This window comes from Desmodus rotundus, chromosome 10 (genome assembly GCF_022682495.2).
Source record: "Desmodus rotundus isolate HL8 chromosome 10, HLdesRot8A.1, whole genome shotgun sequence".
Lineage (NCBI taxonomy): Eukaryota > Metazoa > Chordata > Mammalia > Chiroptera > Phyllostomidae > Desmodus > Desmodus rotundus.
The window spans coordinates 20,351,414-20,373,550 of NC_071396.1; the positions used below are offsets into that span (position 1 = coordinate 20,351,414).

Here is a 22,137-nt window from a genome sequence, read left to right on the forward strand (position 1 = left end):
AGTTTATAAAATCTTGAATGGGGATTAGAAAATACACATACACACTTTTTTCTGCCTCCAACTATCTACTCAACTCACCCATGGCAGTAAATGCTTTATTACTTTGTTGTGTTCAGTCATTTAAATTCAGTTTATTGTGGACGAAAAACTCGGCTTTGGGAAATTTGGAACTTGTTGGCTTAGGTTTTAAAAATAAAGTAACAGCCGTTGTCTTTTCTAGCTCTGTGATTGGTTGCGTGTTAACGAAAGCTGTTTCGGGCAATCCTCAACTTGCAGCTCTGTTGGACCTCAAGAGACGTGCTCTCTCAATGCTCATGTGAAGAATCTCGTTGAAGAGTGTATTAAGCCTCCTGCTTGGGAAGGTAAGTCTGAAATCACTTTTCTGGGCCGGCCCAACCAAAATGTTTCCCGAGGGCTGTGAACTAGTTTTCAGACGAAGGTACGGGCTTTACCAAACGTGTCAGTTTTCTGACGTAGACACGTTTTGCACCCCGACACTGTGAGTAGCAGGACATAAAAATACCGCTCCCTGACTTGTAGTTTGTCTTTTCTAGGATTTGAGATTTGAACTATTTTATATGCTTTAATAAACTAGTAAGTGGCCAGAGTAGGAATTGGACACAAACGAACCTACTAATTTGTTCTACAGTTGCCAAGTTTCTTGTGGGCTGGAGGCTGCAGATGTGTTTTGGAGGGCCCCTGAAGCAGGATGCTCGCAGCTCTATCAGCTCATCTTTCATTCGCTTCCACAGTTCATGTTTAGTGTGACCTGATGGTGAAAAGCAATCGTAGGGAAGAATCGTCTGGAGGGAGGGTTTTATTCGTTTTCGTTTTTGCCAGGTAGTTAGCGAAGGTCGGTCTCACCGTGAGACTGCGCGGGGAGGCACTAGCCGCAGGTCCCGGCGTTGTTAGGATTCTGTTTACGTTTCTAGTGCTTCCTCTTCATCTGCCTGGCCGGTGATCGTCTGGGTAAACTGCTGTCTCTGACCTTAGCGTGTCTTCAGTTTCCTCGGTTTGTCTCAGACTGAGCCATTTTCATTTGCTGATTTCTTTGATCTGATCATGGACTGGCTCTTAAACGATCAGATAATTATTCTCCCAAAGTACTTGAGACTGTCTGTTCTTCCTTCTTCAAACATTTCTCTTTTATGTTTTGTCCTCTCTGTTGTCTAGTAAATTTTTGTGCTATTGCTTGGGAGAGTCTTTTACTAGGCCTGTAAAAGTAAAGGAATTTTAGTCCCTACTACCCTAAACATAGATTAAACCCCTAAACTAGAGCTTGTCTTATAACTCAGAGTATGTAACAGCATCAGACCTGATTAAATACTCAAAATCGGATAAAACCAGATTTTGAGATAACAATCAGTAAGAATCCACTGAGCTTCTGAAAACTGCTGGGCTTCCAGAAAGGATCGCGTTTCTAGAAGCCTGCTCTTGGTGCTTTGCTGGAGGCAGGCAAGAGCTCTGCGGTTAGCCACTTGGAAGGCCCCAGCCCATGTGCTGCCCGTGCCAGATGCAGGGTCGTGGCTCCCAGCCCACACGGCAGGTGGGAGGAGAAGAGGCTCAAGCGCGTGAGGAGTGGAAACGTTTCATTCCCCAACAGATCCCCAAAGGGCCCCCCCACCTCCGCTCCTGTGAGCTCTAAAGGTACCTTGATTATACAATTGCTAGAAAGTATGGGGAACTTAATAGTGAAATGGCATTTGATTTCCTTTTAGTCTTCATTTATGAATGAATTTTTAATGTAAGTGTGGGATATAAAGCATTAATATGAATAAAAAAGTGAGTAAAAGATTCATCTTTGTAACATTATAAATTTAACCAAGTAAATGTTTTGGACGAGCACCAATATATAGATTAAAAAAAATACAAGCAGATTTCTTATTGATGGTAAGTAAATGGCCTTTATACCATTTTAAAAATAATATGTAATAAAGTTTATTCTTTTGTTTTATTTTTAAACTGAGTTAATCTACATACAAATAAATATTTTTAGTATTGTTCATCTCCTGTACTAGTCCAATAAATTTGCATCAAAATATATTAAATTGCTTCTAAGATATATTAGAATATTATAAAAATGTTTTAAGTATTTGAATCACTGGGCTAGAAAACTAGGTTTCTTACCTAAATTTTTCTTGGGAGTTGATGTGAAGAGTATAGTTTTACTACAGTAATATACCAAAAATGAAAAAGAAACCTACCCATGACTCTTTTTATTTAACTGGCTTTCTGAGATAGTAAAATATCAATTGTCTATTTGAGATTTGGTTGGTATCAGTTGGTTGTATCAGTACCAACCAACTGATACTTGGTTGGTATCAGTCAACCAAGTTCCCTCTTCCAAAGCGTGTTTTAGGAACTTCGCATATGTTACTTGACTTTTATAACAAACCCGAGGAAAGCCACCGGTTTTACTTGTTTGATTTCACAGAAGATGCTGCAGACTCTCCGAGAGGGGAATACACTGTCACGAGGCCCCACAGCGAACGAGCACAGGACTCGGCCTCGAGCGCAGGCCTGGGGTGCCAGAGCCTGTGTGTCTGTCTGCACCCCTTCTGGGGGCACCCCTTCTAGGGGCACTGCAGGGATTCTCGCCTCTCGGCTGAAAACCAGACTCGCTGCGTCCCGGTCACCTAGCACCTGCTCTCACTTCCCCTGCAGTAGTTTTCCACATTGCACCCAGAGAGAAATACGTACAGATTGCGATCGCACAAATGTCTTCCTCCCTTCTGTGTGTAGAGGCAGAACTCAGAGACATTGGGGGTTCAGTTCCAGGCCTCCGCAGTAACGGGGGTCACGTGAAGTCACATTTCACTTAATGTGCAGTAGCATGGTGTCTCAAAATTACCTTACCGCCCAAACACGCTGGCCATCCCTGAGCCATCGCCCAAACACGCCGGCCGTCCCCGAGCCTGGAGTGAGTTGTGCTCTTTGTGCTGGCGAGGGGCTGGCCCTGAGGTTGCAGCTGCTGACTGATCAGGGCGGTGGTTTCTGAAGGTCGGGCGGCCGTGGCACTGTTAGGACAACCGTGACCTTGGAGGCATTGCTTGACTCCTTTTTTCATGAGCACTTTCTCTATAGCATGAGGTGCTCTTTGATAGTATTTTACCCACCAAAGACCTTTTTTCAAAAGTGGGGTCGGTCCTCTCAAACCCTGCTGTGGCTTTATCGATGAAGCTTATGTCATATTCTAGATTCTTTGTTGCCATTTCAACAGTTTTCACAGCGTCTTCACCAGGAGTAGGTTCCAACTCAAGAAACTTCTTTCTTTGCTCGTCCACAAGAAGCAACTCCTCATCCACTAAAGTTTTGTCATGAGATTGTAGCGAATCAGTCCTCTCCTCAGGCTCCACTTCCAATTCCAGCTCTCTAGCCGTTCGCACCACGTCTGCAGTCACTTCCTCCACTGAAGCCTTGACCCCTCGAGGACATCCATGAGGGTGGAATCGGCTTCTCCCCGACTCCTGCCGATGTGGATGTTTTGACCTCTTCCCGTGAGTCACAGATATTCGTAGTGGCATCTGGAATAGTGCATCTTTCCCAGAAGGTTTCCAGTGTGCTTCGCCCAGGTCCATACACAGCCTCGTGCAGTGTACTTGTTAAGTGATAAGACTTGAAAGTTGGAACTGCTCCTTGACCCATGCGCTGCAGCGCGGATGCTGTTTCCAGGCATGCAAACAACACTGACCTCATGGTAAACCTGCCCCCTTGGAGCTCTTGGGTGATCGGGGCATTGCCCACGAGCAGTAACATTTTGAAAGGGATCTTTTTCTCTGAGCAGTTGATCTCAACCACGGGCTTAAAATACGCAGCAAACCGTGCTATAAACTGATGTGCTGTCTTCCAGGCTTTGCTGCTCCTTGAATGGAGCACGGGCAGAGCAGCGTTAGCTTAGTTCCTCAGGGCCCTAGGATTTTCCGAGTGGCGAGTGAGCACTGGCTTCAACTTCAAGTCACCAGCTGCATGAGCCCCTCATGAGAGCGTCAGCCTGTCCTTTGAAGCTGTGAGGCCAGGCGCTGACTTCCCCTCTCCAGCTGTGAAGGTCCTGGGTGGGGTTTCCTCCACTGTAAGGCACTTCATCTGCATTGAAAATCTGTTGTTTGGTGTGGCCCCTGTCACTAGTTATCATACTGGATCTGCTGGAGAGCTCGCTGCAGTTTCCCCGCCCGCACTCGCTGCCGCACCTTGTGCGTTGATGTTATGGAGACCACTCGTTTTGTCAGAACCCGTGGGCCCGCCGCCCCGGCCAGCTCCAGACTCCCCTTCTGCAGCTTCCTTGGTCTGCAGCCTCCACGGCGCGAGGCGTTGAGGCCCTGCTCTGGGTCAGGCGCTGGCTCACGGGAATGCTGAGCCTGGCCCGGTCGTCTGTGCAGACCACCAGCACTCTTCCCTGTCAACCATGAGACTGTTCTGCTTTACCATTTGTGTGTCCGCTGGGGTGGCACCTTCAATTTCCTTCAAGAACTTTCCCTTTCCATATACAACTTGGCTAATTATTTGGCCCAAGAGGCCTAGCTTTTGGCCTGTCTCAGCTTCGACATGCCTTCCTCACTAAGCTTGGCCGATTCCAGCTTTGATTTAATGTGGGAGACTTGTGCCCTTCCTACACTCGAGCACCTAGAGCCAGTGCAGGGTGCTTAGTTGGCCCAGTTTCAGAATGGCCGTGTCCCAGGGAATGGAGGCCCCTGGGAAGGGGGGTGTTGGTGGGGCGGTCAGAACACACAGCCTTCTATGGGTGTGGTTGTGGCGCCCCCAGTTACAGTAGTGACGACAGAATCCCTGATCACAGATCAGGACGAAAGAGGTGGAAACATTGCAAGAGCGACCAGACGTGGCCCAGAGACACCGAGTGAGCAGATGCTGCTGGAAAATGGCGCTGGCAGGCTCGCCTGACGCAGGCCTTCAGTTTGTAAAAGCCGCACCATTAGTGGCCTGCAGGAGAGCACAGTGTGCCTGCCCGCTCCTGGTGCCCCTGGAGGCTTCCCCTTGCCTGTAGGGTGAAGGCAGAAATCCTTTCCAAGGCCCACAGAGCCCCCTCGTCATTCCACCTGTCTCTGTGACCTCACCTTGGTCATTCCCACCCCCTGGCCCCCGCCTCACGGGCACCTTCCGTTTCCTGGAGTGGGGCCCATTCTCCTGCCAGGGGCCACTGACACACCTGTCCCTCCTCTGTCGGGGATGGCTCGTCTCCCCCACCTGTCTCACTCTTTCTCAGCGGCCACACCCAGCCCAGCGGTCATTTTAAGTGTGTGGCCCTGAGCCGTTCCACCGCAGCTGCATTTCTGTAAAAATTCAACATTGGGGAGGCACAGTCCTTCAGCCGTCCATCTGTGTCTGAAAACCCTTCCTCCATGAAGGGTTTTGCTCACGCTTCGCAACCTTGACTGTCTTCCCACAGCAGGAGAGACCTGCTGGATGCCCGACTGGGCTGAAGCCAGGCTTGTCGCCCTGATGGTCTTGCTGGCTGTGGATGTGGAAGGAATGAAGACACAGTACAGGTGAGACTTCCAAACCTGGAAACAAAGCTTCCAAAAAAAAAAAAAAAGGCTGCTCAGATTTATAGTGGGTATTCAGACTCTTCCACTCCTGGCATGGAATGGACCACAATGTATCGTATGAAAGGAGGGAGCTGGAACATTGGCAACAAATTAATTATAAACTAATAGTAATAAAGGCCGTTAGGTTGGTAAGTTAAATTATTAGAAATGGTTTAAAAAACTATACAGTAATTATTGGCTTTATATAAAAATATTAGAAAAAAAGGTTGTAGGATCCTAGCAAAAGATTAGGTGAAGAAATTCACTGGATTTAATTCCTTTGTAAAAGGTGTAATTAAAAGGAATAAAGATAAAACAATATCACTTATATTTTGAGAATGTGAGTGGATCAGTTCTCTCAGATTGTAATCGTTGCGAAAAATAGCTTCCTTAAGTCTGGTGTTCGCAGGATATGCAGTTAATTTGGTTAACATCAAGTCGCTCTTCTGGGCAGTTTTAGTACTAAAGTCGGTTGTAACAGTTTTCTACAAATCCTTAATCCTTTATATATTTGTTCGTTAACATGTCTCATCTCCTTGACTAGTGTTTGTTTCTGTTTTTGTTTTTTTTTTTGAATTGTGGAAGTGGGGTCCCAGCATTTTAATTTGCAAGTGAAGTGGGCAGAGGATTTGCTTTGTATGTGCGTGCAGAGCTGTGCACGCACGCTTTTCCCTGTGCCTTCGCCTGGTGACACGCTCTCTCCCTGGGAGAGCGCAGGCTGGGAGGGACGGTCACTCCTACGAGGTGCTGGGTGTTCAGATCGTCCGTCAGAGTGCTTCTGTCTCATCGAGCCCATTAGTTAACCGACCCCACAAATTAAAGTTGGGAAGTAACTTCTTCCTGCTTTTGAAATGCTTGATTGAGGCGTGTTTTCAATGCCTAGTGAAAAGCGGAGAATGCAGAACGTGTTGAGGATGTTCTTAGACCCTCTCCTGGACGCCCTCGGGAAGCTGGGCACGAACGCCTACATGCCCGTGCTGAAAACCGACAGGTGCCTGCAGCTGCTGGTGGCGCTCCTGCACGCCTGCTCGTCGAAAGGCCCCAGTGCCCAAGACGGTAAGAGAAGCGGTTTCTCCGGGCCCTTGCTTGGTATACCGTTGGCATGTAGAACGAAAGGAAGTTCCCGACCTTTTCAAACAGAGAGGCTACCTCATGCTTTCAGCAGGTGTGTACTGGTCTCCCCTGCTGGCCCTGGGACGCAGCTGGGGAGGAGCACAGTTCTGCCCACAAGGAGCAGACAGTCTAGGGTGTACGTCTGTTGGTTACTATTGATTTTAGAATGTGATTTCATTTGCTGTTATTTTTTTTAATTTATGCTTGCTCATTGGTTTTTAGTCCATTGGAAATGATCACTATGTCACGTATGTTTAAGCAAGATGCATTTCTAATTGCCAGTAGGCTGTTGCAGAAAGCAAGGTAAAGCCCGGGGATGGCAGTAATTTTATTTTTAAGTACGCTGATCTCTGGGCACCTTGTGAGCAGAAGATGCTTCCTGTAGAAAGTGTCGCTTCCTGTAGTCGGTAGAAGCGTCAAGCCCTTCCCTTCCTCCTTGCACTAAGGTGCGTGTCAGCCAGCAGCTGAAAACGCAGCAGACATCACTGAGGAGCGTGTTGGTGGGGAGACCTTCATTCCAGTCCCTCCCGACCCATTTCATTTGGAATTGAAGACATTTAAAATTTAAAGAAATTCTAGAGAAACATTGGTATTAGTTTACACCTGAGGATACATTGATGAGGTTAGATTTTCATATGTGCTTATGAAGTAGTAAAGCTAGTTTCCAAGTTCTGATACATTTGATAACGGTTGCAGAACCAAATGCTGTGCACAGAGCAGTGACTCCTTACAAGATTTTCAGTTCCGTGATGGCATGAATCTGGATTCCTTTGATGTGTATTGTGTGTGTGTGGCCCAACAGCTATCTTTTATTATTTTTTGTGGTGAAATAAATAACAAAACTAACCATCTTACTCATGTCAAGTGGCCTTGAGCTCGTTCGCACTGCTCCGCTACCCTCACCATCTTCCGTCCCCGGATCCCCAGTCCCCTTGCAAAACGGAAACTGCCACTAACCAGGAACTACTCCCCACTAGCTCCTCCCCCCCAGTGCAGGGCCCCCACCATTGCACTTCCTGTGTTAGTGGCCTGGACTCCTGCAGGTGCCTCACATCAGTGGCTCAGCAGTAGCTGTCCTTCAAAAACCCTCTTACTTCTATCCTTCTGAATTACTGAGGGACACAGCTCTGTGATAGTGTTTGTCAGCTATCATCCACCCTGTCCTGACTGTTTTACTAGGCTCCGCACTTCCAGGGGGAGGACTGGGTTGTGATGCCTTCTGGAAAGTTGTTGTGATGTTTGAGTCACAGCAGGTTATATATGTTACGATGCAAAATAAACACCTGAGGACTCGCCGCCCAACCTCAGAGTGAAGTTACCTGTTATTCCTCCGCCTGCTGCTTTTGCCTTCTTGTTTTGGCTTTTATCTTTTTCACTTCCGTGCACTTTAAAAAATGGTTTCACCACATACATAGATAGTTTTCAACAATGCATTGTCTTGTTCTCCTGCTTGTGACCTTTATGGAGGTGTTACTTCGTGGAAGAAGTCTTCCGTAACTTTCCTCACCTCACGTGTTTCTGAGATTCATCTGTGTCCTGCCTTCAACGTCGTTGCTCCCGTTGCGTGGCAACAGCGCCGTCCTGCCCTGTCCCGTTGCAGGACATCGGGTGGTGTTCAGTGGGTTGCTGTTGCGTGCAGTGCTGCGTGGACCCTGTATGTGTGTCTTCCGGGGTGGTGTGTGTGTCTCCCCAGGGTGAGCTCTCATTTCTAGGGCAGGAAGGGGGACCCACAATAGAAGACTCGAGTTAGAGAAGGTTTTGGAGAAAAGATGAGAAGTTCTGTTTTTGGATAGTTTAAGTGAGATACCTTTTAGCTGTTATCCTAAGACAAGGCGTTGAGTTGGCATTTATCTTTCAATTATTGGTTCTTAACCTAATTCCACTGTAGTTAGAGAGCAGACGTCGCACAATTTCAGTTTTTAAAAAGTCACGGAGGTTTGTGTGATGACCTAGGGCAGGGTCTCTTGGTGAATGTTCCGTAACTTGAAAACAGGTGTTTGCCGCTGCTGCTGGGTGGAGGGTCTGTAAACGTCGCGTATGCCCAGTTTCACGGGGTTTTCCGGTTTATGTCCTAGCGAGTCCTGTTTTCTCTTTCTGTACCTAAAGGGGGATGTTGACGTCTCCAGCTGTAATTTGGGATTTGTCTCTTCCTGCCTTCAGTTTCTCCAGTTTTGCTTCCCATCGTTTGGAGCCCCCTCGTCAGGGGCGTCTCTGTGCTGGGCTGCGTGTTGTCACCGCGTGGCGTCCCTTTTTGCCCCCGGTTACTTTCTCTACTCTGAACGACACTTTGCCTGAGAGTAATGCGACCGCTCCTACTTTGGTCAGAAGTTGCACAGTGTACTTGTTCTGGCCTCTTATTTTTATTGTACTTAGGTCATTAAACATATTTCCAGTGCATCTCTTAGACAGCATGTAGTTGGGGCATGATTTTGCATCCATTCTGACCGTCTTTGTCTTTCCTGGGTGTAGACTGTTTGCATTTAATCTATTACTGTCTGTTTGGATCTAGGCCTGCCGTTTATGTTTTGTGTTCTGCCTATTTTCTCTACGGTGTGCATATCTAGCGTTTCACGTCCAGGCAGAATTCACATTGTGCCACTTGAAGTGAATGCAGGTCCTTTATCCCCGCCCACTGTTACAGTTGCTTGTGTCTACATTTGTGGACAAGGCTACCCGACAGTGTCAGATGTGTTGCTTTCAACCATTGAACAGATTTTAAAGAACTTAAGAGAAGAGCCTGTTCCACGGACCTGTTTATTGACAGGTCGTTTGCTCTTTGTTCATTTCCCTGCTCCTGTATTTGTCTGGTGTCATATCTATTTTGTTTAAAAACACACACACACACACACACACACCTTGTAGCATTTCCCTTACAACAGGTTTGTTTTTGGCAATGAGTTCTCTTCGTTTTCCTCCATCTGAGAATGTCTGTATTCACTTCTGAAGAATATTTCCACCGGATGTAAAATTGCCATTTTTTTAGATCCTTTTCTTCTGTGGTTGAGACATGTCCAGTTGGCTTCTGGCCCCGCAGTGTCTCATCCCTGAAGGGATGTGCTGGTTCCCTCTGCCTTCAAGAGCGTTTCTTTGTATTTCGTTTTTAGCACTTTGGTTAAACTGTGTGGACATGACTTTCTTTGTGCTTATTGACTTTTAGGTTCCCTGAACTTCTTGAATTTGGAGAGCGTTCAGCCAGTTTTTTACTCGGCTACTTTCTCCAGCACCAGCCTGTCCTCCTCCGGGACTCTTAGGGCTTGAGTCTCAGACCTTTGTTACGACCCCACAGGTCTCCGAGGCCCTGCTTATTTCTTAATCACTGTTTTCCTCTGTTGTCCAGGTCGCATTTCCATGATCTGTTTTCAAGGTCACTGACTTTTCTCTAGCATCTCCTTCCTGTGACAGATCCCATCAAGCGAGTTGGTTTTTTTTTCTTAATTTCAGTTATTATACTTTTTAATTACAAAATTTCTGTTAGCTCTTCATGTTGAACTTCTGTTTCTTTGCTGAAACTTTCTATTTTTCCATTTCTTTCAAGGATGCTCTTGGCTGACTGTTGAAGCATTTTAATACATAGCCGCTTTAAAGTCTTTGTCCTATTATTCTGGTGTGAACGGCGCCTCCGAGTGGCAGTTTGTGGATGGTCTTTCCTGGGCATTCCCTGATGCTGCACGTGCCTGTCTGGCGGGTGTGTCTAGGGATCTTGAGTACTCTGTGCTGAGACTCCGGGTCTTGCTTAAATCCCCTGGGGCATGGTGGCAGCCTGGCTGGGGTGAGGCCTGGGTTCCTTCCCAGCCTCCGTGGGTATTGGTTCCCTGCGGCTTGTTTTCGGAGCCCGGGCAGCCCGTGGTGATGGGGCCAGTCTCCTGCGGGCCTCCAGAAGACTCGTCGTCTGCGTCCTGAGGGTGCGCCTGTCCTGCCCTGGCCATCCTGCCCCTGCCTTCGGGACCCCTGGGCCCCACCTGTGGAGGGCCAGGGAAACTCCCAGCGCCTAGCGCCACTGCTGTCTCACCACCTGCTGCGTTTGACCTGCCCAGTCTTTAATCGGCACTTCAAACTTGTGCAGGCTGGTCTGCAGCTCACCCTGCCGGCTCCCGTGGGGTTCTCAGGTGAAGTGCAGCCTCCCACGGTGCTCACGACTATTGTATCATCGAAACCTGTTTTCAGTGTGTGACCTGCCCGTGTGCTTCACGTGGTTGTGCCCCGAGACAGACAGGTGTGCTTCGCACCCAAGCACTCCCTTGACTCGCTCTATTGTGCTTCTTTCTGCACAGACGAGGTGTCTCTGCTCCTCCAGGACCTTGTGGCAGCCACGGCCGAGAGCGTCTCCCAGTTCATCCTCAGGAGACTCGCCATGCGTGAGCTGAGCAGTGTGAGTATTCATAAGCGGCTTCTGGTCCCTTCTGTCACTGTCGCAGTAAGGCACTGCGTTCAGCAGAAGAGAAATGACTGCAGCTCGGGGTTCCCCGAGAGCTGTCTGAGGAAGCAGGAGGTAGAAGCGGTGCGGCCTCTAGTGCCGGTCCCTGCAGGTGGTGGCTGTGGCGTTGGGAAAGTGAGGTCGCTCTGTGAGCCTCAGCTTCCTCACCCGCATGGTGGGGGTCACACTCTCCGCTGGGGTCCGCAGAGTCTCAGGCGCCAGGCCTGCGGGTAGCCCTCAGCACAGCCCAGGTCCAGACTCTAACTGGCAGGGGTGGGCGGACCCAGCATCACCGCATCTGCATTTGCAAAGCCAGGCAGGGGGTTCTGAGATGCTGGCTAAGCTGCTTGGCCTCCCCGACCTTGGTTGTCATCCTAGCAGAGTGGGGTGGTCGCCTTCCCCGTGAGAGGGGAGTGTGGTGACCTGCCTGGGACAGAGGAATGCTCATCACCTTACGACGTGTTAGCCTTGGGGGCAGGAATTGGGGGAATGTAGTTCCTGCCTTCCCCTGTCTCATAGCCCAGGTGGGAGCCAGAGAGTCACTCGCAGTGTGAGGTGACTGTGCAGAAGGCAGGTCCCTGTGGGCGCACAGAGAGGGAGGACGTGCCTCTGTGGGGAGCGGATGGAGGGCCTCTCGGAGGGAAATGCATTTTTCCCTCATTAGTGTGCGGTTTTGGTGCCTGTAAATGAGTGATGTCCTGTCTGCGCTCTGGTGGTTGGTGAACCCCATGGACCTGGCTTGTTCAGTGTCTTACCGTCTTTTAGGTTTCGGACCTGGACCGTGGCCGCTTGTACCTGCAGGTCTTCACGGAGCTCACAGGTCTCCATCGGGAGCTGGGGTGGAAGAGAGGCAACCCCGTCTGGAGAGTGATTTCCCCTTTGAAAACCGCATGCATTCAGCATCTCAAAGACGCGGACAGCGGACAGGTATTGCTCTGTGTGATTCAGGGTTTGCAGTTCTGTGGGATGAGGCTTACATGGGATGCACATTTGATTACCCTACAGTATTCTGATATCACATTTGATTACCGCACAGTATTCTGATATAAAAAGCATCTGCCAAAACACTGTCCTTTGCCATCGTCTTTGGTGAGGATCGGGACTCCCGTCATCGTATCAGGTATCCAACGGACGTGCGCTGACTTCAGTCTTGAAGCTGTTTAGATCCCTGGAGGGGATCCGAATTAGGGCCCCTGCTCAGGTACCAGTGAGGAGCCTTCCCATGTCCACACTCATCATCGGTCTGGTGTCCCGAGCCCCCAGACCTGGCTGTCCGCCTCCTGGTCTGACTGCGTCATCCTCTGCCTTCCTCTGGGCTGCGTCCCTCTAGGCCACCAGGCAGTTTCACAGGCCACAGGCACATGGCATTCTGCCCCGTCCTTCCCCTGAGAGCCTCCTCCCTCCGGTCGGTATATACCTGCCAGGGGCCAGGGGGCCCAACTCAGACCACATTGTCCCAGAGGCCTTCTTGGGTCAGTTCTCATGCTTTCCTTCATTTTCCTGTTGCTCCCTCCGTATGCCCCCTTTATGGTGTTTACGTCCATCCACTTGTTTGTGGAGTGGTTTATGTGTCCGTCTTCTCCACTAGATTTCAGAACATGGTTTATGTGTCCGTCTTCTCCACTAGATTTCAGGACATGGAGACCTTTCTTCAACATGTCATAATAAGGCCTAGTGGTCACGAGCACAGGCTTTGGGGTTTAGACTTCCTGGGGGTGAGTCCCGACTCTATCCTGGCTAGCTGGGTGACCTCGGGGAAATTACTTTACTTCCCCGTGTCTCCTACGCCACGATTGCAGAATGGGGGTACAGGGCTGAGGTGAGAATCAGAGCCAGCTGACATGTGTTGGCACAGTGCCTGGGACGTAAAGAGTCCTCGGTGAGTGTGGGCCCAGGGCAGGCGCTGACTGAAATTTGCCTGCATCAGAGTTTACTCCAGGCTGCTAATTAAACTAATGAAACGATGTGGATGTGATTGCTTTAATCACCTAATTAAAAGTTTTGAAGAACTGCCCTGAAAATGGCCACATCCTGGCTAGTGCAAGTCAGTACATCAGAGACACGAAAGGCCAAAATCGTGAGCCACACACGGTAACTCTGAAGGTGGGCTTGCATTCTGTAGTCATTTGCTGAATTACATGATGGTTAACGGACCACGGAGGCTCAGAAGTAGCAGTAAATTGTATTCCGTATGTTGGCATCGTTGCTGTGTAAACCTCGTAGAGACACGTGACGTGTTTCGGGGGGTGAGGGAACCCGTGGGATCAGTGCTCGGAAGTTCCTTCTGGCACATGCCACTGCTGGCCGTATTCGGCAGGGCCGCTGCGGTCTGGGTGCAGCGGCTTTGTGTGCCGGCCCGCCTGCCTGCCTACACGCCTGCTTCCTGGGTGCAGATGGTGGACTTTTTCCAGGCAGGGAGCCAGGCTGTCCTGGTTTCCCCCGTCGTGCTCCTCCGTGCAGAACCCCGGGTGCTCTGCGTGAAACACCCCATTACTTAATCTTCAGCAGCCCTGGCGGTAGGTTCTGTGCTGCCGCACTTCCCGGGGAGAACACTACAGTGAGGGGGTCCACAGTCACCCTGGTCCTGAGTGCTCAGCAGGAGCCAGTCCTCGGCCCTGTGGTTCCTGAGTCCCGCCCTGGACGCTGTGCCGTGCCACTTCCGAAGCAGCATGCAGCTCACCGAAGGAGTTACTTACACGTGTGCCTGGGGCCTTTTTTAAGACATGCTTCAACCAAACAGTTACGATAAGCCTCACCATGGGGCTGCTGGGTCCAGAGGGGTAGTTGGGTGGGAAGAGGCTGAGTGTCCTGGCTCTCAGACAGGTGGGGGTCTGTTGTGTGCTGTTCCGGGCACCCACCTGCCAGGTGAGGAGATCTGTCTCCTCTGCCCCCTGGGTGTTTGCTGCTGCTGTGAATTCCTTCACCACCAGTCTGTAGAGGAGCATCAGACTGCATGGCCTGCCCTGGATTTCCCTCTTCCCTTTGCTGCTCAGGAGCAGGAGGAGAGAAGGGAGGGCATGGCCCACTGAGGCCGGCTCCTGGTAAATATGATGCTGTGTTCCCTCCTCAGGAGCCGACGCTGGGGAGGCAGGTTCAGAGGGTGGTCAGCATGGCGGCCTTGGCCACAGTGTGCAAGGCCATGGACCAGAAGCCGGAGCTGCAGCCTGACCCACTGGATGCTGGGCCCATGGAGAGGTTCCTGGCCTCCCTTCAGCTCAATCAGACTCTGCAGAAGCCGTGCCCAGAGGAGCAAAGCAGGTGTGTGCCCCCTCAGAGTGCAGCATGTCTACGGGAGGCATCTCTACAGCACACGCTGGGGACCCATTCTTGCTCCGGTCGCTGAGGTGGCCCTCAACTCTGAGGACAGGGCTGTGGCAGTTCGCAGGCGAGGCTCCATTCGGGATGATCACGTGTTGCCACGTTACTCGTCTCCCTACTGGAAACCCATGACCTTTCCCGTTCAGTTCTTAGCGAATCACACAAAGTGAGTGGAAGTACCTGCTTTCAGGGTAGTTAGGAAAAATCGCGTCCATGTGGTTTCCTCGTGTTCTGGTGGTCGACGGGGTACTTAATAGGGACTGCTCCCCTGTCCCCGTGAAAGGGTAGCGCGCAGAGGCAGATGCACTGGAGACAGACCGAGCAAACACAGGCAGTGGCTTCCTTTTCCTTGCAGTGTTTTTGAAGAGTCGTCGTCTTCCCAAGGATGGGGGAAAATAGCTGCACAGTATATTCATGACCAGTGGGCGTGCCTCTCCTTTCTGTTGAAAAAATACCACAGCCTTCTGCCGCCCGCAGAGGGCGGCCCCCCAGAGCCCGTCCTGCCTGCTGTCCAGATGCCCGCGAGGACGCTGCAGTCCGCACTGGACGCCCTCACCGTTCTTCCTTCCGACCAGGTCTTACCTGTGTTCCACTGCATGAAGCTTTTGGTTCCCCAGGTAAGCCACAGTGAGCTGTGAATTAAGGAATAACTGTCGGAGGGAAGTCAGCTTCTGAACTTGAATGATAGTTACGTATCTCTCTCTCGTTTCTCCCAGCTCCTGGCCTCCTCCGAGTCAGTCTGCATAGAGGCTTTCGACATGGCATGGAAGGTTATGCGTTCTTTAAGCAACACTCAGCTGATATTCTGGTCCAGTTTAAAAGCTTTTGTTCAGTTTGTTTTTGATACCAAAGTTCTTACCATTGCTGCAAAAATCAAGGGCAAAGCATACTTCAAAATAAAAGAGGTAACTTTCTTTTAATTGGGGTAAAAAATGCATAATGTAAAATTTACCATCTTAACTGTACTCGAGGCTGCTAAGGAAGGTTAAGTATGTTCGCATTGCTGTGACAGATCCCCAGAACTTTTTCGTCTTGCAGAGCTGAAACACTGTATCCATGAACCTCTGCCCTCTTCCCCTCCCCCGGTAACCATTCTCCTTTTTGATTCGTGGGACCTCATAGCACATGAGGAAGAAGAGTTACATGTGTAACTGCGTATTAGATTTGTTGTTATGTATTCAGTCAGTTAACATTTGAACCTTCTTCAATGTCATGAGTAAGGAGGAGGAAATCTTAGCTGGCAAAGAGCAGGTGAGACGGTGGCCCGTGAGCCACATCTGCCCCACGAACGTATGTTATTTGGTTCATATCATGTTTAAAATCTGGAATGAGTTGCCAGCTTTTCAGAATTGGGAAAATGTACATGAAAACCTTGGGAAATGGGATGATCAGGCAGCCTGTCGTTCCTACGTGACAGCAGTCCCCTGGCGTTGAGTAGGGGCAGCCCGTGCACTGGCCCGTACCTCCCTCCAGTGCACGCCATCGCTCACGCCCTCTGAACGCCGAGGGCGACGCCAGGCGCCTTTTGTCATTGCATCTGTGCCGTTGCTTTCCTCGTGTGAGACGTGCTTCTGGGAATGTAACCTGATCACGGGGCCCTTCTGGCTCCCGAGGCACTTGCGCTGATAACCACTGATCGCCGTAGTGGGGAACACATCCCGATGGAATGATGTCAGGCCTAGGAAACCACCTGTGCCTCCACCTGAGGGGCAAGTGGGCGCTCGCCCTTCATGACCCTGCTGTCCCCACCGCCTCACACCGTCCTTTCCTGAGGCCCAGATCACACTCAGAGGCCAAGGTCTTTGCTGCCTCGGGAGGGGAGGCCACCGACAAAACGCAAAGAAACCGAAACTGCTTTCTCCCTGCTTTCCGTGTGGGCCGTGGCTTCTCCTGGAGAGCTCTGGGTGAACATCACCGTCAGTCAAGTGTTGTTACTGTTGAGAAATGGAGATTCACACTCTGGGGTCGCTGAACATCGTGCAAAATTCGAATGATCAGAATTTTTAATTCTGCAGACTGTAGTCATGCTCATGTTAGAACTATCACTTGAAGTCATTCACATGGCAGGTTTTTGCAACAGTAATTCTTTTGGAAAAAACTAACTCGGTGAAAAGCCACGATGACTATTGTTTTTCCTTCCAGATTATGTACGAGATGATTGAGATGTCCGCGGTAAAAACCGGGGTCTTCAACGCACTGGTAACTCACTGCTGCCAGTCTTGGGTAGCTCCCGCCGCCAGTGTGTCCCCCGGGTCTCTGTCAACTGCTCAACATTACAGTGACCTGCTCCTTGAGGCGTGTGTGTTTGGAACTGTGTTCAGGCGTGATCAGAGGTAACGGCGCTGCTGTTTCCGCCTGTCCTAGCTTATATTAAGTGCCTACGCGGGTAGATCGTTTTTCTTTGGGGGCTTTCAGTGAGCAGAATACAAAGTACTAGTTAACTTTAAATTTGGGCTCTTAATTATATTTTCTGTCTGAAACCTGTTGTTTCTGTCAAATGTTTTTTATGGACAGACTCATCCAGGATGTACAGACCTTCATAGAAAGTCTTGGACACGACTGTGCAGCAAACGCTGTCATTGAAAAGTAAGAACCACGGTGGCCCCACATCTTGTCAGAAGTGGGGCGTTCGGAATTTATCGTCGTATGAAAACCTTTCTGTGTTTGTCCAACTTAGTAAATGTTTTCTATCGTGAGACACCGAATGAGCCTTCAAAAGTGTGTTAGAAATTATATTCCACTCATATATTTTCTTCAGACCTGTCACTATTTACTAAGATTCGATACACTTAAAAAAATTCAGAGTGCAAAGCCCAACGTAAACAGGGAAAGGACTATGGGGGACGTAAAAACCCTTGTTCCTCTTTGTTTGGCTTGGAGGGCAATTATCAGCACACGTATTTTATTCTTTTTTTTTTTTGGCTAAAAGTCACCATATAACAGGTCAATGTGGTTACACAAAAATAAAATCACTCTCGGAACAAGCCCTAAAATTTTGGTTTGTGGGATAAGACTGTTGTTCATCTAATCCCCAAATTAATGCTTTTGGAGCTCATCAAAATAGCTTTTTAAAAACTTTTGTTATTATTATTTTTTTAATCCTCACCCAAGGATGTGCGCATTGATTTTAAAGAATGAGGAAGGGAGTGAGAGAGAGAGAGACAGAGAGAAACATTGATCAGCTGCCTCCCGTACGTGCCCTGATCGCGGATTGAACCTACAACCTAGGTGTGTGCCCTGACTGGGGATCAAACCCATAACCTTTTGGTGTACAGACAATGCCCCAACCAACTGAGCCACCTGGCAGGGCAAGTTTTATTTTTTTAACATAATTTTCATAAAATCTGGGTGTCTAGCCCTGGCCCGTGTGGCTCAGTGTGTTGTTGGGCGTTGTCCTGCAAAGCGCAAGGTCACCGGTTTGATTCCCAGTCAGGGCACGTGCCTCAGTTGTGGGTTTGGTCCCTGGCTGGGACTCGTACAAGAAGCAACTGATGGACGTTTCTCTCACATGGATGTTTCTCTCCCCCGCTTTCTCCCTCCCTTCCCCTCTCCTTAAAAATAAATAAATAAATAGTCAATCAATTAATTAAAAACTCTGTGTGTCTAGGTTTTTATAAGGAAGATGGTGTTGTATTATTCACTCTGATTTTAGAGTTTAGGACAGCAAATGCTAGTTGTGTAGAGTTATCACCGTGTTTGTTATTCCAAGTGCCATAGCTATGTTTTATCTTCCATCCTTCATTAAAAATATACATTTTTTTCCTCCTGGCTGGTGTGGCTCAGGGGATTGAATGCTCGCCCGTGAACCAAAAGGTCACTGGTTCGATTCCTGGTCAGGGCACACGCCTGGGTTGCAGGCCAGGTCCCCATTTGGGGGTGTGTGAGAGGCAACTGATCAATGTTTCTCTTGCACATTGATGTTTCTCTCCCTCTCTTTCCTCCTCCCTTCCCCTCTCTCTAAAAATAAATAAAAATAAAAGGTCTCTTAAAAAATAAAAAAATATATTTTCAGTGTTAATTTTTTTAATTGATATTTTTTTCTTTACCAGTTTAGTGTAGGAACAAAAGGAAAAGTTTTTAGTTTATGGTTCCAAAATAACTTTGATTTCTACCAGGGAAGTGTTTTGTTGTTAAATTAAGATGATACCTGTTTGCATTATAACAGTTACAGTGAACTTTGGAGACTTATTCACGTTATCTTTCCACATTTGCATACTGAAAATGCTGGGATGCTGAGAGCACTTGGTGCTTCCTGAATATGCCCTCACTTGGAGGATGGAGGGCGTGCTTTTGAGTTAGGCCATTGAGGCATTTGAGGCGGAGTCTTGCCCCAGGGGTCGGAGCTGTCCATGGTCCCCACTCAGGAACAGCCTTGGGAGTGCTGATCTGTTTGGTCCACTGATAAGATACCATTAGCCCAGAGTCAGCTGTGCACGTGTGGTTTTTCCGAAATCTGGGTGAATTCGCGCCCATTCAGACTTTCTGTACAGGCCGTCCTTTTGATATATTCGTTATCTTCTAATGTCTATGCTGAATTAACAAGCATCGCACTAATTATGGACCTACTTACTTTTAGAAAACTTTGGAAGGTTTTGACATTTGTTACGACATTTTGAAACTAATAGTTGAGGTACTTTTCTGTTTTGAAAATGCATTAACCTAGTCTATCATTTTACACTTTTAGTACCCAAAGAGAGGACCATTACGTCAGAATTTGTGCTGTGAAGTTCCTGTGTTTACTGGACGGCTCCGACATGTCTCATAAGCTGTTCGTGGAGGATCTTGCAGTCAAGCTATTAGATAAAGTCAGTATGCTTTTTTTTTTCCACATTAAAGTGTCTTTGTTGTGTAGTTGACAAGTCAAAATCCAACATTTGCTCTTTATGGTGACAAAATACATATTTCTAAATATTTTTATCAAGAAAAATATGAGATTTATGTTCCGTATTTTTAGTTAAAGGGTGGTTAGTAATTGTCCAACTCAGGTTTGGTTTGGAGAACAAGAATGTTTTCCCTGTACTATCTGAACTGTCCTCTGGGTACCTTCCAGAACCAGTCAAAACCAGCTGGATTTAGCGTGATTTATCCTTCATTGTTTTATGTAAACAACAGAGTGAAAAGGTAATGATTTAGGAGCTAGCATAACACGAACAGCTTTTTTGAGTCTGCAAAGGCACTCGGAAATGAGCGTGATAGTGTCTGAGGGGCAGGTTTAGTAAAGCTCGGAGAGGGGAGAGCGCGGTAAAGTCAGGTACAGCGCTCACCTCTGCATGCAGGGCCGAGGCAGACGCAGTGCCTGGCGCCGGGTGTGACTTCTGACCTGCAACCCACTGCAGTCACCTGGGCTGAAATGCAGTGTTCACCATACCTTTGTCAGCTGTGTTATATGAAACCCAGGAGGTATGGTTATGCCAGAATGTCCTCCTTTGCGCCGTGGGTGTCAGCGCTGTCTCAGAGGAAGCCCGTTTCACTGGTTTCCTGAAGGACGCCTGGAATTGACAGTTGCGGGGACCCCACCAGGCAGAACGCAGATGCGCGCTGTGATGGACGTGAGGTCTGCTAGAGCGGGCGGGTCCAGGCCGCCGCTCTCCGCCTGGCCACGGCAGGGCCTGTCCGTTTCCCGCACGCAGCGCTCTCTCTTCCTGCTGTTTTCATCCCATGGCAGATGCGTCTTACACAAGACGAGGGGCATAAAAGGAGAAGTGCCTATTGGCACCTTGAGAGACATGTCCGATGCCTCCATCTCTTCCCACTGCATGGCCCCACGTCCCCTTTAACTGGCCACAATGGAATACAGTGTCCTTCCAAAGACTTTTGTACTGCAGACAATCACATAGTTCCTTTTCTAATTTTAAAAGCAGATAAGTTAAGCAACTAACTGCATTTTTTTGAAAACTAAAGAATTGGCTCTCTTATGCTCCTTTCTGCCTTTTGGAGGACAAGAGGCTCCTGTACCAGTTTAACTTCCTGAGTTTGAAGTTACCATGGTTTTGGTTTTCATGAGTCACAAACTCAGTAAGAGATGTCATATGAATTCCCTCCCCTGGCCCCAGGATGAACTGGCGTCCACGTCCAGGACGCGATACTACGTGAATTCTCAGCAACACAGAGTGAAGAACCGAGTGTGGCAGATTCTGCTCGTACTTTTCCCCCGATTCGATCAGGTATGACATTCACGGTGTTTGTGCCTCTAGGCGTGTCCCCGTATGAATACACTATTTCGCAGACACTGTCTTGTCCTATTTTAAAATGGAGAAAGTAACCTGCTTCAAATTTATACTTTAGTTCCAAAAATCGAAGTTACTCAGAACTTTTTTTAACAGAACGAATACGAAGGCGATTAGCAGGTGTTGCAGAAGTAAGTCAGACGCTGGTTTACCCGGCCCCAGTGAGCGCTCTTCTTTCAGTGTTGTGGTGTAGTCCTGTCAGTGTCTAACCTTCCGTATGGCACTGGGTTAGAAACTCCAAATACTTACCTGCTGCTTTGCAACAGCTCAGCTGTTCAGGGGTGTCAGTGTCTCTCCCTGTCTGCGGTCCAGAAGCCGCAAGGTGCGTCGCCCAGGACGCAGGTGGCACAGCTGGTGAAGGTGGAATCCCAACCCAAGTCGAGCCTAAAGTCACGCTCTGTGTTATGCTGCTCTCGTGGGGGCTCGAAGTGGGCTTTTCTGCTCCTCTGCTACTGATTAGCCAGATGAATTTTTCTTCTTTAAAATGAAGAAGTTTACACAATCAGTGTTTTTATGTGCTCGTGAGAGGAGATAACGCTTTCTACCTGCTACTTAGAGATGGTCAGTCACCCAGGTAGAAGTGTGATTTCTAAGAGCGCTGTGCGAGGTGGGAGGGTGATTTTGGAGTCAGGGGCTTGGCCAGAGCTGGGGAGGCTGTGTGGGCCCGGGGAGGAGGGGTGGGAGGAGTCAGTCCAGGAAATGCGGGAGGCCCAGCCCTGCCCCTCCCAGGCTCGTCTGCCCCCAGCTGACTCTGGGGTCCGGGCCCCAGTTGTCCGTCAGGGCATCCGTCCTGGCACATCCTGACCTGCCTCTGGCTGCTCTGCGTACTAGATACGCGGCTTTGAGACAGTTGTTCAACTTTTCTGAGTCTTTTCCTTTCCCTGTAAAATTACGGAGGATGAGAACCTTTCTCCCAGAATCGACGTCCAAGTGAACCATGAACTACTCAGTAGAAGTGCCTCGTCACCATATTCCAGCCAAAGGTTGTTAGGGTCGTTGTTTGCAGAGTGGTAGATTCAATAGTTACTTATAATAAAACTTCAAGCTGTTTTTTTAACGGTGACTATTTTTTTTCACTAAAATTAATAACCATTTTCAAAGTTGCTAAGAGATTAGATCTTAATTGTTCCCACCTCAAAAAAGAAACGATAATTATGTGACGTGATGGAGGCGTTAGCTAATGCCGTGGTGGTCCTCACATCGTGACGTGTAAATGTATCGAGTCAACATTTTTATCCCTTAAATTCAGACAATGTTATATGTTAATTATGTCTTAGTAAAAAGAAATTTAAAACAATAACCATAACACAATTTAATGTCTGAATTTCATTTTTCTCAGAATTTCTTGAATAGAATCATCAACAAGATTTTCCAGGCTGGCTTCATCAGTAATCAGGCATCCATAAAGTATTATATAGAATGGATCATCATATTGATCCTTCATAAGTTCCCTCAATTTCTTCCAAAGTTCTGGGATTGCTTTTCTTACGTAAGTAAAGATTTTTCATATTTTTTTTTAAATTAA

General features: G+C 48.5%; 1 protein-coding gene across 5 annotated transcripts in view; it reads left to right on the plus strand.

The window, feature by feature from the left end:
• TARBP1 (tRNA guanosine 2 -O-methyltransferase TARBP1) overlaps positions 1-22,137 on the plus strand; it is a 56,995-nt gene that overhangs the window by 17,953 nt on the left and 16,905 nt on the right. For 3 of the 5 annotated variants that reach the window (XR_008425270.1, XM_053912417.1, XM_045196359.3), the window contains exons 10-22: positions 221-362; positions 5,402-5,501; positions 6,424-6,596; positions 10,925-11,022; positions 11,833-11,994; positions 14,138-14,325; positions 14,741-15,002; positions 15,102-15,290; positions 16,528-16,718; positions 16,900-16,971; positions 19,070-19,190; positions 20,439-20,549; positions 21,952-22,101. Coding sequence is in view for 4 of the 5 variants with exons in the window: in XM_053912417.1 (XP_053768392.1) it covers positions 221-362; positions 5,402-5,501; positions 6,424-6,596; positions 10,925-11,022; positions 11,833-11,994; positions 14,138-14,325; positions 14,741-15,002; positions 15,102-15,290; positions 16,528-16,718; positions 16,900-16,971; positions 19,070-19,190; positions 20,439-20,549; positions 21,952-22,101 (1,959 nt within the window). In the remaining variant the exon portion in view is untranslated. The remainder of the gene's footprint in view (positions 1-220; positions 363-5,401; positions 5,502-6,423; positions 6,597-10,924; positions 11,023-11,832; positions 11,995-14,137; positions 14,326-14,740; positions 15,003-15,101; positions 15,291-16,527; positions 16,719-16,899; positions 16,972-19,069; positions 19,191-20,438; positions 20,550-21,951; positions 22,102-22,137) is intronic. The other 2 variants (XM_053912416.1, XM_053912415.1) reach the window with 2 other exon arrangements.